We start from the raw sequence: 14,306 nt of genomic DNA, 5'->3' as shown, positions 1-14,306 counted from the left end.
ACGTGCACCTAGTGGTCGAGTTACAGCTGAACTTCTTTCGCCGTTTTAGAGATCTGCGAGACACAAACAATGAGCAGAAAAAATGAAATTGTTTACAATAACAATAGGCTATCGCTCTACGTCAGTAGCTTAATCAGTCTTTTCAATTCAACTAAGAGTTATTTCTTGCCTTTTATTGTATTTAGTAGTGATCAAAGAATAACCACGGTTCATGTCACTTGAAAAAGGTAAGTTTTAAATTGCCGATATAGAAGGACGTACTGCAGTAACAGTATTAACATGAAGAGGTATATTGTGGCTAGTATGTGCTGTTTGGCTGGTATTTGCGTATTGTCTCTACGAATTAATATTAGTTTTGCAATTATCGAAATGGTAAGAAGAGAGAATTCAACAGCATATCAGAATTTAACTGATAATATGAGGTCTAATCACAAAACCGATGAACTTGTGACAGAGGTAAGTAGGTCTAATCACTATTATACAACGAATTAGTCTGGGTTCCAGACGGAGTTTTGTCTTAATATTAGTAAAAAGATAAATATTTTGGCACATATGGCGTTTCATACGTATACTACTTGATTTTGGATACTCCGTCTGTGGAAACACGCACAAGTCACGTGGTTTGACACCAAGAATTCTTGGTGCATACGATTATCCGGTTGACTAGTTTCAGCTGCATGCGATTGGCTACTCACTCGTACACCGTTTTAATATTCATATTTCAGAATTTCCGAAGACTCAACAACTAAGATGATGCGCATGCGCTATGTTACGTTTAGACAATGTGTACTTCGGTACATTTATGAAAGTTTCTGAAGGCTAGAAATTATGTTATATGCCTAGTAGTCTGATAAACATTTGATGGGATTTTTTCTAAGAACATGAAAACTCGTCTTGATATGATAGGCTAGCTTCTCCTTCTCCGCAAATCAAACATTTAATGGATCATTTATTACGCGGAGATAATTTTGATTTAATTCCCACCCAGACCCTGTCCTGTTCTGTGTGGTGGTGTAGCCCTGTTTTGTGTGCCGGCGGTGGTGGTAGGCCTATGTAGGGCTACTTTATTGGCGTTTTATTTGGCAGGTCATACGTGCGAGTTGAGTGGGACCTACGAAAGAGGCCTAGGCCAAGGACTAAACAATTAATAAACAAAACTTGGCATTACGATTTTATATTTCAACAGTCTCGATCGTACATTCAGCACTGTACGTACGTCTCGATCTTTTTCATTTTGAAACAAAATGATCATTGGTTGATTCGAAATCCATATTTACATACCGCCCGCCCCATAAAGCCAAATACGGTATGATAACCTATGTCATTCTTATCGGATGTTTGCGGTCTGCAAATCGATTTCTATACGTGTTTCACAAGTCTGTATTTTCAGACAAAAATCGCGGTCGAAATAAAAAAAAAAAAAAAAAAAAGATAATACAGTTTCACATCATGACACCTATGCCATACAGTGAGACCAACCCAAACCTAAACATCACGCGCAACATTGATACATAATGTGACACGGTTCTATTATATTATAATTTGCTTTATACCCAGTATAAATATAAATTTCAATTCAATACTGAACAAACTATGCTATGTGGAGATCTAGTACGGTACAGAACATCGGGTGGTGAAGAGCAATCAAAGTAATGAATTTATTTAATATTTTCGACTCACTACAGTTCATACTAGGGCCATATCTATACGGAATTTGCTTTATTTAGTAAAAAGACAATGACAAAAATGTTTTTATATAGGCTTTCTGCTCATGGCGAACTATTTGAAGAAAACATTGTTTTCTTCACGAAATTGTGTTTTTTTAAAACTCTTTTTTCTTGGGTTTTTTTACTTTTGTCACATTATTCACTAATTGACTTATCTGTACAACAGATACCTAGATATGACTGGAATGAACGACAAAAACAAACAGTACTGGCTGCATTTTATTACGGCAATGCTGTAACACCAATACCAGGAGGTTGGTTAGCTCGCCAGATTGGTGGAAAACGATCCATGGTTGGAGTTCTTCTATGCTCAAGTTTACTTACTGTCTTGATACCATGGGCTGCGGGGTTTAACTATTATCTGTTAATTTTTATTCGAATTTTAGATGGTTGTGTACAGGTTAGTATCTTATAATTTCTACAGCTTTTTACATTAACTGTCTTATACTATAAAATAAAATAAACGTACTGGAAGTTAAAACAAATACATTCTTTCCAAGGGCGGTCGCAGGACTATTTTAAGAGGGTTGCCCAAAGACTCCAGGGCTGTAGACACTGAGTATTTGAAAAATTGTTACACTCCTGATGGCCGCAAATGGTACTCGCGCATGTAAAATACATGATAAATTGCACCTCTAGTTCCCCGAAAATGTCACTCATTGTAGCAAACAGAGGATTGTAGCCTATATTATTCCGCCGGTAATAAAACATACGCGACTAACAATATAGGATAACAATTTTTTCGTTCAATGCGAACGTCACAGGGAAGTCCCCGATGAAGGTACTTCTGGTACGGTAAAATACATTCTAATAACTGTACTCAATTAATGTAAATTAATTATCAATTAATAATTTTAAAAAATTATACAATAAATATGAAGCTGCTGCTATAAATATATTGAGAAAAACGTTAAATTGTATTATTTTGAATTAAATGCTACTAAAAATCAGATGTTAAAACCACAATTTCCAAATTCATTTTTATTTATCCACTATAAACTTTACAAAAGTGTTGTTTAAAACACACTCCAAAATAAAACAAAGAAATTAAAGATAGGGCATTTGCAGAAAGAAGCAAACTTTGCTCTGATAACACGGTTCAACTTTCGGAAAGTCCATAAATTACTACGGAAATTCGGCCTAATATTTACCCGGACGCACGGTAGTGAAAATAAATAGGGTACTACACGCATCGGAAATACAATACTACTGTATACGCACAATTATGATTTGGCCTAAAAATTGGCCAATATTATGAAAAACCCAAAACGCAATAATTATGGACAAATCGATTATTATCCTTTTTTTTTTTTTTTTTTTTTTTTTTTTTCTGTACTGCCGTTCATTGCGAGAGGAGGGTGAAGTCCGGTAATGTGTCATGATAATGTAACAAGCCAGAGATGAAATAAAATCACGAATACATTTAGCTGATTTTCGTTGTTTTAGTCGTCAGAAGTTTATCCACCGACATCTATTTCTCATGTGTAGTAGAGCATTTCTTTGATAATTTTGTTTAGTGTATTATAACACATTCGTTTATTTTGGATTTTTAGTAATAGTAAGTAAAGTAAACCAATGGTTTATTCAAAGTCAACACTGTAACTAATCCCTCATTATTCAATCAAAATGTTATTATTATACTACTATATTGTTGAAAAATGGATTGCGTGATATGAAAATGGATTGATAGTAAAACGTAACAAAAATACGTTCTTGTCTGGTTATTAGGTATTCATACAGTAATGAAGCGGAGGATTATTTTTGTAGCGTTCCATTTAAAATAAATGTTGTTACAAAGAAATATTTTGGTTGTGAAGGTCGTTGGCACCATCTATTTATTTTTTATGAATAAATAAAAAATAAATAGATGGTACGCTCGCTTCGCTCGCGTACCATCTAGGTCGTGCCCACAGCAGATGGTTCTCGAATACACAGTAATTTCAGCGTAACAAAACTGGCGATTTCAAATGTACGTACCGCAGGACTATAATACATTGTCGTTTACAGAAACGAATAAATAGACACGATGATTTATGCAGTCAACTAAAATTAGCACCCTGGGAATTACTTCCGAAGGAGAAACTTATCACAAAATGAGTCAAAATTTTTGATTTGGACTGATTTAAAGAATCCCAATTTGTGTTTTGTATGGGTTTTTTTTTATATTAGGGTTGAGGGATGGGAAAGCGGATAGGTACAAAGAGGAACAATTTTTCAATATATTCTTTATCAACTCAGTAACGAAATATTTTTTTCGTGTTTTATAGGCCTATAAATAATATACCTCTAAATACAGTAAAACATTTGCGATTTAATACTTTGTTAAAACTGTCACTGTCATAAGTGATTGAAATATTAAAGTACGTGTCACGATACACCACTACGACGTTTATTTTATTGGTAATTATTAATTAATACAAACGTTGAGAAGGAACTGTCAGTATAAAGTTTATTTGTATATAATAATGTGTTTATATATCTAACAGTAGATCTTATCCACAATCTCGGTAATAAAGTTTATCTGTATATATTTTTATATTACATCTAACAGTACGAACATTCACAGTAAGAAATGTTCGATTCAAATGAGGACTAAAAATAGTTAATAGGTATTTACAGTATAAAATAAGTCAAATAAAATAACGCCATGGGTCTGAACAGGGCCAAGTTTATTCTCAAAGGGCCCATATATTTACCTACCGTATGTGTTAAACCAAGGGCTCATAAATTTACCTACTTGTGTTAAACCAAACTCTGGCAGACTGAGAGATTGGGATGTTCCATTCATCGCAAATCAATACATTTGTATAATCGTATATTAAATCTATCAAAATAGTATTTTTTAAAGAAAATCGGTCTGTCTTCAACATTATGATGGTGTACTCTAGCTGTTCAACCGGTTTTCAACTATTAAAAACAATTATCGTAGGAGGAGATAGGAAAATGCGAAGCCTCCTCGCATTTTTGTGGCGGGTATTTTGCAAGATGGACATCCATTAGACAGTGTATACCACAATCGGAAAACACCCCTATTTGGGGCAAATCGTTGAACCTAAATTCGTTTTAATCGTCAATAACTAATTATCTAACTTAATTTAATTAGTAAACAGGGTTACATCAGGTGGTTAAAATCAGTACCGAAAGTACGAATCAACTTTATATACCATCGAGTAAAGATTCTAGAAGTAAGGCGCGATTTACCGAATTTTGCCCTTACGTAAATTTATATATAGAAGCCTATCAAGTTCCGGGTCCGGGGTCCCCTTATCTGTGCGCGGTATAGTAAGCCTATTGGGGACTGCTGTGCATTTTGCCAATTTACAAATATTCTCTTCCACACTGGACTTCTATAACGTATAAATATGGATATTGTATTGTATTGAAATGGGACTCAATTTTAATTTAGTGGCAGAAACAACATTTAGTATGAAATTAAGGGTGTTGCCCGGGCCACTAGGGCACCACCCCTAGGTCCGCCGCTGCTTTCGAAAGGACTCAAATATTAGAATACTATTAAAGTACTAGTGTTTTATAGGGATATTAGTGAACCGTGATGACGTCACTAACACTTGATAGGTTTCATATAGGCCTACAGTAGATTGTATAAACAAAAATGGATTATCCTAAGATTTTGAGTGGGCTAGAATCAAACAAAATACACAACACATCAGATAAAATGTGTAAGCAACTCTTAAAATGCTAATGCCGTATAGCTAAATTTAATATTTAAATCTTATTGAAGATCTTCGATATGACGTTTTCTGTGAAAATGTTCAGTGTGCACCGGCCCTGAATCCTTATTACCGTTTTTATTCGAATAAACGCTTCGCTCTGAATAAACGTACCCCTCGAATAAAGGCGTTTATAAATGTCCTTAAATAAACGCCCGTCATATGCACAATATTGTATTGCAACACACTACTTCTATTTATAGTAGAATTCTTTGATTGATATGATCTACAATTTACTAGGCCTAAACATTTTGAATTTTACTGTATTTTATCACAATAAACGCCTCCCTCAAATAAACCCTCCTGAACAATAAACATTTGTTCGAATAAATCCGGTAACTGAAATTGAAATAAAGAGCGTCTTTTTCGTGCACCTCCTACAAGACCGGCTTACATCGGAAGTATATACATTTAGGATTGTTTTTTTACAGGGCGTATACTACCCAGCTCTCTGTGAATTATTAGAAAATTGGATAATTCCACACGAACGAAGTAAACTAATGTCTATTGCATTTTCAGGTAAGGTATATTTTTGGCATTTCAAGTGTTCATCTAGGTTATAACCACGTTGCGCAATTACAAAATGCGTAAGATAATTCTTGCGCATTTCAAATTGCACAAAATAATGCTTCAATTTTTTGCAACCAATCAGAGAACGGGAAATGAGTTTGTTGATGAGCAAATCGACTAAAATATTGGATTCACGCGCCTAAATTCACACAGTGGAAAGCAATATATTTTAGGCTTCTTAAGCGTGGTTCCCACTAGCGACGCAACACAAGGACGTAACGCAACGCAAGTGAATTTACCAATCACAAGCGATGGCTTATTCGCTTGTGATTGCTAACTGTCTATAACTTCGCTTGTCATTGGTTAATACGCTTGCGTTGCGTTTACGTCCTTGCGTTACGTTCTAGTGGGAACCAAGCTTTAATCAAATTAATAATACTATTCTCTTACAGCATTGCCTCTTAGTGTAGCATTCTGTAATAAGATGTCAAGTTTGATCTGTGATTTTGGTGGATGGCAGTATACCTTTTATACATACAGTAAATACATTTAAATTTTTGGAATACAAGTTTATACACTGGTATATATATAGATTAAATGAATGAATGCCCAATGTTTAATTCATCACCATTTCAACAAATCTATGTTAGTTAGGCAATACGTTTTATATCTTCTCAATTATTAGTTGAATTTTTTTTAAACAATCATTTTTGTAGAGTGATACGGAAGGTCCAATTTTAATTATTAATAACACTAATATTATAGATTTGTATAACGTTCTTAGCGCTGTACTGCACTTAAAAATATTTAAAAACAAGAAAAAGGACAATTGAAAAAAAAATCGAAATTAGAGTTACCATATTGTTTGATATGTACACTGTTCTTTTTTTAGGTGTGTTTTCAGTTTTTATAGCAATGATATGGATGTTATTCATTTATGAGAATCCAAATAAAGATCCGTATATTTCCAATACAGAACGTGAATACATAAACAGTTTCGAAACGCTTGAAGAGGTACGAGTAGAATAACATTATTGATAATGATTATTACCGGTATTAAAGCAGTTATAATGCCTACAACACAATTACATTTAAAACTAGTTATAATTATGTTCAATAGAACATGAACCCAGTCAGAGGAATGACCTTTGACCGCATCTTTAACCAGTCCATGAACTTTATTATTTACCTACCAAGTTTTATTTAAATCAGCCTAATCGTTAAAAATATGAAGTATTTTACTCCACAACACTCTCACAAAATAGATATAGGTCTGGTTTAACATCAACGTGGAAATGGTATAGTTATTAACATGGTATAATTAGGTGATCATTTAGAATAAAATGATCACCTATTGTTATTGTATGAAATCTTTATTATTATTATTTTTTTTTCTTTTTATTGTTTCTGTACACTATTTTGTGTAACAATTATCTCAAAAAGTTCAATGTCAATGATTACCAAAATTTCAGAATATCTTTCAAATAATATAACTTAATCCTAATCAGCTTTCCAGCGTGATCACTCATCCGTGACGTCATTTATACGCCATTTTGTGAAATCACATTATCAATCATATCTCCATAATTCATTATGACATATTAATGAAATTCACTACAGGTAAACTTCAGGTTAAGGGTAAAAATATTAGAAAATAAAAAGTTGCGCGTTTCAAGGTCATGCGTTTTTGTGCGCACGATTCTTAAAATGCGTAAAAAATAAAATTTGATGTATAAATCACATTCTACTCACAATCCTTAGTACATTCACCAATTTTGAGTCCATTCCGACTTAAAATAACGCTATACGAGCACGTTAAAAATGACAAAATGCGCACACTAATTGTACAAAAGTGCTAAAAATGGTAAAAAATAAGGACTTTTAAAAATGAATATAACTCTTCAGAATGGCAGATGACCCCCAATTTTTTTAACTTATTATGGAAGCCAATAAGTTGTAGATACAAATGTATCTACACATTAGACGTACAAAATGGTATGACGTCATCAAATGGCCACTTGAATTTAAAAATTAGGAATTTTTTTCTTTTTGTGTGGGTTATCACATTCAATAGAGCGCATCTCCGTTATTTGTGCCAGATTTTCGCACAACTTTTAGTAGGTGCTTGCTCAATTAATTATTCTTCTAATGAGTTGTCAACATTTTTATTTTGATGACGTCATCACGCGTAAAAACTTGAATAACCTAGGTCGTGTAATTTCAGCTACACCATACATTTGAATATCTTATAGCTCTTCAGAATTAAAGGTGACCTTGAAGATTATAACTTATTATGAAAGCTGATGAAATGTAGATATGAATTCATATTAAAATTAAGCCTATCGGATGTTGTGATGTTATCAAATGGCCAGTTGAAGTTAAAAAGTAGTTTTTAAATTTCTTTAGTCAAAGTTATACAAATTTCATTGCGCTTCTACGTGTCAAATTTTCTTCCAATCCTTATATTTATTTGCTCAATTCATTATCTTTCGAAATTGTCATCTTCGAGTTTATTTTGAAAATTCCATCATACCAAAAAATTAGAACACGATATGAGTTCCGTAATTTCACCTATGCTACACTGTATATAGATATACAGTATATACTGTATATTGTATATGGCATATAATAGGCACAACTCAACACTATAAGCATATAATAGGATGGAATGTATCATCATTTTCCGATCGTATGATAACGTACGTGCATGTTTAAAACAAATTATTTTCAGTAATTAATTAATGTCAATAAAATGATAATAATGATCACCTATAATTCGTCAAAGTGACGAATTAAATTCTAGTTATAACTATTAGTCTACTCTTTACTAACCCCTTCCGAAGAAACGGTATCGTAATAATACATGTACAGTATTAAGCGGACTGGGTAACTATTAAAACAGAAATATTAAAATGATCAAAATAACACTTTTTCAAAAATTTAAATAATTTTGTCACTAAAAAAACCCCTACTGAAATGTACTGATGACATCTAAACCCCGATAATCAAATATATATATAACTAAATTTGTGACGTTCAAACTAATGCATAAGAACTACTTGGTATACGTAGTACGAGAACGACCATGGATAAATGAAAACGAAGGACTTGTATTGGCTTTAGATCAAATGGACAATGTCTCTTGCGGCCCTTAAGCACGCACATTTAATTGCTCTGCGCATGCGCCGTTAAGATTTAGGGGCAGGATTTGGTAGGTTAGCATTCGTTCTTGGTTGAGTTCGACATACTAATATTTACGGTATCAGATTATTAATCCATTTAATCCATCGAATTTCTAAATTGTATTTCCAAAGATAGACATGTTGGCACATTTGGCGTTTCATAGATATAAATTGAAAAATCAAAACGGTGGACTAACATGGACAAAGACACTAACTAGACTAGTATTCATTATACCTGTATGCACCTCTAAAGCTTTCTTCAACATGAATTGAGAGTATAACCATTGTTTATACTTTACTATTAAACAATCTTCTTTATTTTTAGAATACACCAATTGCCTGGTTTAAGATATTTACATCGTCTGCAGTATGGGCTTTAGTCATTGCGTATTGGGCTTTTATATTTATTCTTGTGCTCCTTCTTACCGAGTCACCGATTTTTATAAATGTAATCTTAGGATTCGACCTGAAAACAGTAAGTAAAACATTTATGATGGTGGTTAAATATACTGTATAGGATATTGGCTGACATAAGTGGTGTTAGAGCGGTTGGTGGTCAGATGCAGGTATAAAGCTAGTTCTCGGTTTCTATTTTGTAGACTGGATTATTAACATCTATGCCAGGTCTGTTCCAGCTGTTGGTGGTTCAAACATCTGGAATATGTGCAGACTTTATTATCCAGCGTAAATATTTGACACTCGTGAATACAAGGAAGCTTTTTACATTTCTAAGTAAGGATTAGGCATACTTATATATATATATTAATAATATGCCTATGTATAATTTTATTGGCTGATTTCGTGTCAGGCGATAACATCCATGAATAAAACGCGGCACCATAACAATACTTACTGAGTGTGCTATGCTTCTAAGTTCAAACTAAATCGATCAAAAGTTTGTCGTGACAGCCGATAATTGTCATATCTATACATGTTTAATGTTGAAACCGTTTTTTTTATTACAAGAGTATGAACTATTTTTGAAAAAAAGTATGTTGAATTTCGTGTCTTCTATACTTCTTTTTAGCTTTGGGAATATCTTCACTGTGCCTGATTTGTATTGGGGTTTTCGAAGAGAGCTCAGGTGCATCAGTGGTTTTTCTTACTGTAGCATTTAGTTCTCTAGGATTTTATACATCAAGTGTCATACCGAATATAATGGAAATATCTAAAGGTCATTCAGGGGTTATTGCTGGAATTATGACATCACTTGCAGGCCCCGGCTGCTTTATTGGTCCAATGATGTTAGGAGCATTCACTGTAGACAATGTAAGTAATGATTGTTTCATAAAGTTGATTGTATAGAAATAAATGAATAAATTAATGAATTGTAACGAAAAACAAAAAAAGCAGCGACTTCATTGCAATTGAAAGAGCGACATGCAACAAAAAAAAAACGAAAAAAGCAGCGACATGCAACTAAAAAAAAACCAAAAAAAAGCAGCGACATGCAACTAAAAACGAAAAAAGCAACGACATGTAATTGAAAAATCATGGATACGCTGCTAATCATGAAATGTTTACCTATTTTCAGAATACATTCAAGCAATGGTCTTGGATGTTTAACATAACTGCTGGAATAGGACTAATTGGAATGTTTACTTTTTTGTTATTTGGGAGTGCAACAGAACAGAAACGCTCAGATGAGAACTTAGCTAAACACGAAACGAAATCTTACAAAGCTATCGAAGAATAAACCAAGGCAAACGATGCAATTTTACAAGAGTATGACATAAACCGATCCACCGGTACCGGTAATAAACAATGAGATTCGCGTCTATTTTATATTATATAACACCTAAATAAATTCCTGTTATTTGATTGGATAATTGTGGATCATATGGCGTGCAATAGTACGGACTATTGAACGACCGTTTAATAGTACTTTCTAAACATTTTGTGTACGAAAAAAAAAAACGTTTCGCGGATGAAAAAAAATCTAGTGTACAAATTACTGTAAAATACAACAGCGCCTCCTGTTGTCTTGCCTCTGTTTTGTTTGTAACAGCAGCAGATTTTGGCGCTAGTTCCGTTTCGCACCTGTTTTTATTTCGACTTCCTTTTGACTCCAAATTGTTAAGCAACTTATTGTGAATACCACACCTTAAAATTGGGCCTCATAAGTACTTTTATGAAGAAGAATCACATAAAAAGTAACTAATAAATCCTTAAATTGATGATTTTACAGACATGTTTCTCGCATACCGTTCGCGAATTTAGCATACTCGAAGTTCAATATTTTCGTTTCTATGGAGCGCCAAAAGAGCAACAACAATAGATGGTTAAAAACTCAGTGGAACGCGTCTTCTTTTAATGCATTTATTATTGAAATACACGTTTAATTTTAATATATTTTGTCAATAAAAATGCTGTAACATTTTACTGCTAATAATTTGCTGTTTTCAAATAGCAACCAACCCTAGGCCTAAGAGTATTAGACTAAGAGGAATATTATTTAGATCAGGTATACCCCTACAGTACATGTAATATGATGATGAATTTGTCGATTTTCATTCCTAAAAGTTCCTGCAAAAACCATGTACAGTATCAACAGTAATATTTTTGTTGCATTGACATTGACAAAATTTGATAAAATTGAACGTAATTTTCACCAATAAATGCATTAAATATACGCAATTTATTGAGTTTTTAGCCCTCTATTATGATTGCTCTTTTGGCGCTCCATAGAAACAACAACATTGAACATGGAGTATGCGAAATTCACGAACCGATGTGCGAGAAACACGTCTGTAAATTCATCAATTTAAAGGATTTATTTTTTACTTTTTGTGTGATCTCCTTCGTAAAAATATTTTTGAGGCCTAATTCTAAGGTGTGGTACTCACGATAAAGTTACTTAACCAATTTTGAGTCGAAATAAACGACAGGTGCGAAACGGAACTAGCGCCCAGATTTTTGTGTATGATTTGGAGATACATTATGTACTAATTTCATTTAAATTAAATTTAGATCGTTTTTAGGATTTTGATTAATTAATGGGGACATCCCTACAAGACGTGGAATCGTTGGAAAAAACATAATTAGACAGTTGCCTGTCGAAATTTTGTATTGCTTTCTTTCAGCCTAGACCTAGCTAGGCCTAGTAGTAGGCTTTTTAGTATTCGACTAGGCTCAGGCGTTTTAGCCTTGCTAGGCCTAGGATTGTTTGGTCGTTTGTTGACATAATTAACGCTAACAGTAGGTGCGTTAATAAATCCATATAATAATAATATTTAATATAATTATTAAAAACCAAATGTTACTGTTTTAATCAATGTGAATCAAATATAGGCCTTGGCTAGGCCTACCTTTTATTTGATTCAAATAGGAATCTATTTAGATGTTATATAAAACAAATAATGAATGTTTTATATTCGTGTAAATAGTTATATTTTCATTTCATTTCATTTATTTATTTCACTTTATAAATATAAAGTGGAGGAGCCTAAAAGAAAGCAAAGCTTGTGGTGAATAGGCTCCTCAAAACAAAACAAATAAAATATAAATAATATAACACAATTAGAAACTCCAAAAAAAACAACAATTAAACTAATATCTTTTCTCTAACACAGGGCCGTAGCCAGGATCTGTCAAAGGGGGGGGGGGGGGGGGGGGGGGGGGGGGGGGGGGTCGGACACTAAATATTTGGGTCAAACCCCCCCCCCCCCGGGGGCGGGGCCTGATGCGAAGCGAATTTTGTTAAATGACACCCCTAGATGGCCGGAAAAGACACTCTCGTGCAGCATGCTACCAATGAGCAAAAAGATCGTACTTTTTTCCTCCTTCTCAAACACGTCGATAATTTAAAGGACGATAACTATTTGTTGCCGTATGTTAGATGCGCGTGCTCTGTGCGGAACCGCCGATTGTTTGATCATTTACTCCGTATTTTGTTTTGCGTTCAAGTTCAATGAGAACGTACATCTAGGAGCAGCCCCGAAAAAAGCACACTGGTTGAAGGCAAATGCTATTTGCTAGCTCTATCTATAATATTTATTTACAGCAATTTGTTGAGGAATATAAATATTTAAATAGGTGATATTGATACATTTTAGTACGTATCGGCTGGTGGTCTAGAAAAAAATAATCGGATGCCATAATGTGAACTACAGTACTTGATACCATAGATATTATAGTGTAAAATATTAATATTCACTATAATCCTCTATGATACATTATACTTCATAGTCACACATAAATACTGATGTACGTCGGAAGGCTATATACTTTATGCATGCTGCCTGACTGCCAGTGATCTAAACAATTATAGGTACGCAGTTGTCTGGCGGTGTCCTTTGTACGAATCGTTCGTGCCCCAGTTCGCTATGAGACGCGTCAATATCATGTTACATGCAGGGACCAAACATTTATTTTTCAGGTTAAAATCGGCAATTCATTTGCAGCTTTTACAAATTTACAGACACGTATCGCTAGTTGACGCTCATACAGAGAAGAAGGTTCACGAACAAGTTTACGAATTTTTCAATTTACAAACAATTTTTTGTACTGTGGGGCACGTATTTGGAGGATTTTTGTAGATGAGAGTGAGGTATTGGGCATGTCGGGGATGGGGGTTCGCAGTCGGTTAAGGGGGGTTCGCTGTAAAGGGGGGTTCGCCCGAACCATAAAACCCCCCCCTGGCTACGGGCCTGTAACACATAAGTTTAACATGTTTAAAACTAAAAAAACAAGTAAAAAATAGATTATATAAATTATTTAAGAAATATCAAATATATCAATAATAAAAGAATTTACAAAGAACCTTCAACCAATAATAGTTTAAATTGACGTTTAAATAAAGCACAGTTATGAGATTTTTTAAGAGATAAAGGAAGAGAATTCCAGAGTTTAGGTCCAGTATATACAAGGGTATTCATTTTAAGTCTAGTTCGAGTAAATGGCAGGTGATACTGATCTTTTTGTCTTGTTTGGTGAGTGTGGTATTGTTTATTTTGAGTAATTTACTGGATATTATAGGTGGTAAGTGTCCGGCGGTTAATTGAAATATGATGACACCAACATTAAATCTATAGAGATCCTCAATTTTTAATATTTTATTTTTTTGAAAGAGATCTTGGGTGTGAGCACGAAAAGTTACCCCTGAGATAATTCTGACAGCTCGTTTCTGGATTAATAAAATTTTAGTAATAATTGAT

At 33.7% G+C, this 14,306-nt stretch overlaps 1 protein-coding gene across 1 annotated transcript; it reads left to right on the top strand.

The window, feature by feature from the left end:
* Positions 1-222: 222 nt before the first annotated feature.
* LOC140061274 (sialin-like) lies at positions 223-12,729 on the top strand. The gene is made up of 9 exons (XM_072107783.1): positions 223-456; positions 1,894-2,127; positions 5,890-5,977; positions 6,421-6,507; positions 6,861-6,982; positions 9,476-9,625; positions 9,750-9,882; positions 10,178-10,419; positions 10,685-12,729. Exons 1-9 carry the CDS (start codon positions 280-282, stop codon positions 10,844-10,846), a joined length of 1,395 nt encoding a protein of 464 aa, XP_071963884.1. The 5' UTR covers positions 223-279; the 3' UTR covers positions 10,847-12,729.
* The last annotated feature ends 1,577 nt before the right edge of the window (positions 12,730-14,306 follow it).

Source organism: Antedon mediterranea, chromosome 10 (genome assembly GCF_964355755.1).
Source record: "Antedon mediterranea chromosome 10, ecAntMedi1.1, whole genome shotgun sequence".
NCBI classification, from domain to species: domain Eukaryota; kingdom Metazoa; phylum Echinodermata; class Crinoidea; order Comatulida; family Antedonidae; genus Antedon; species Antedon mediterranea.
Note: the sequence above shows the minus strand (reverse complement) of the source record. Positions and strands in the feature narration are given on the sequence as shown.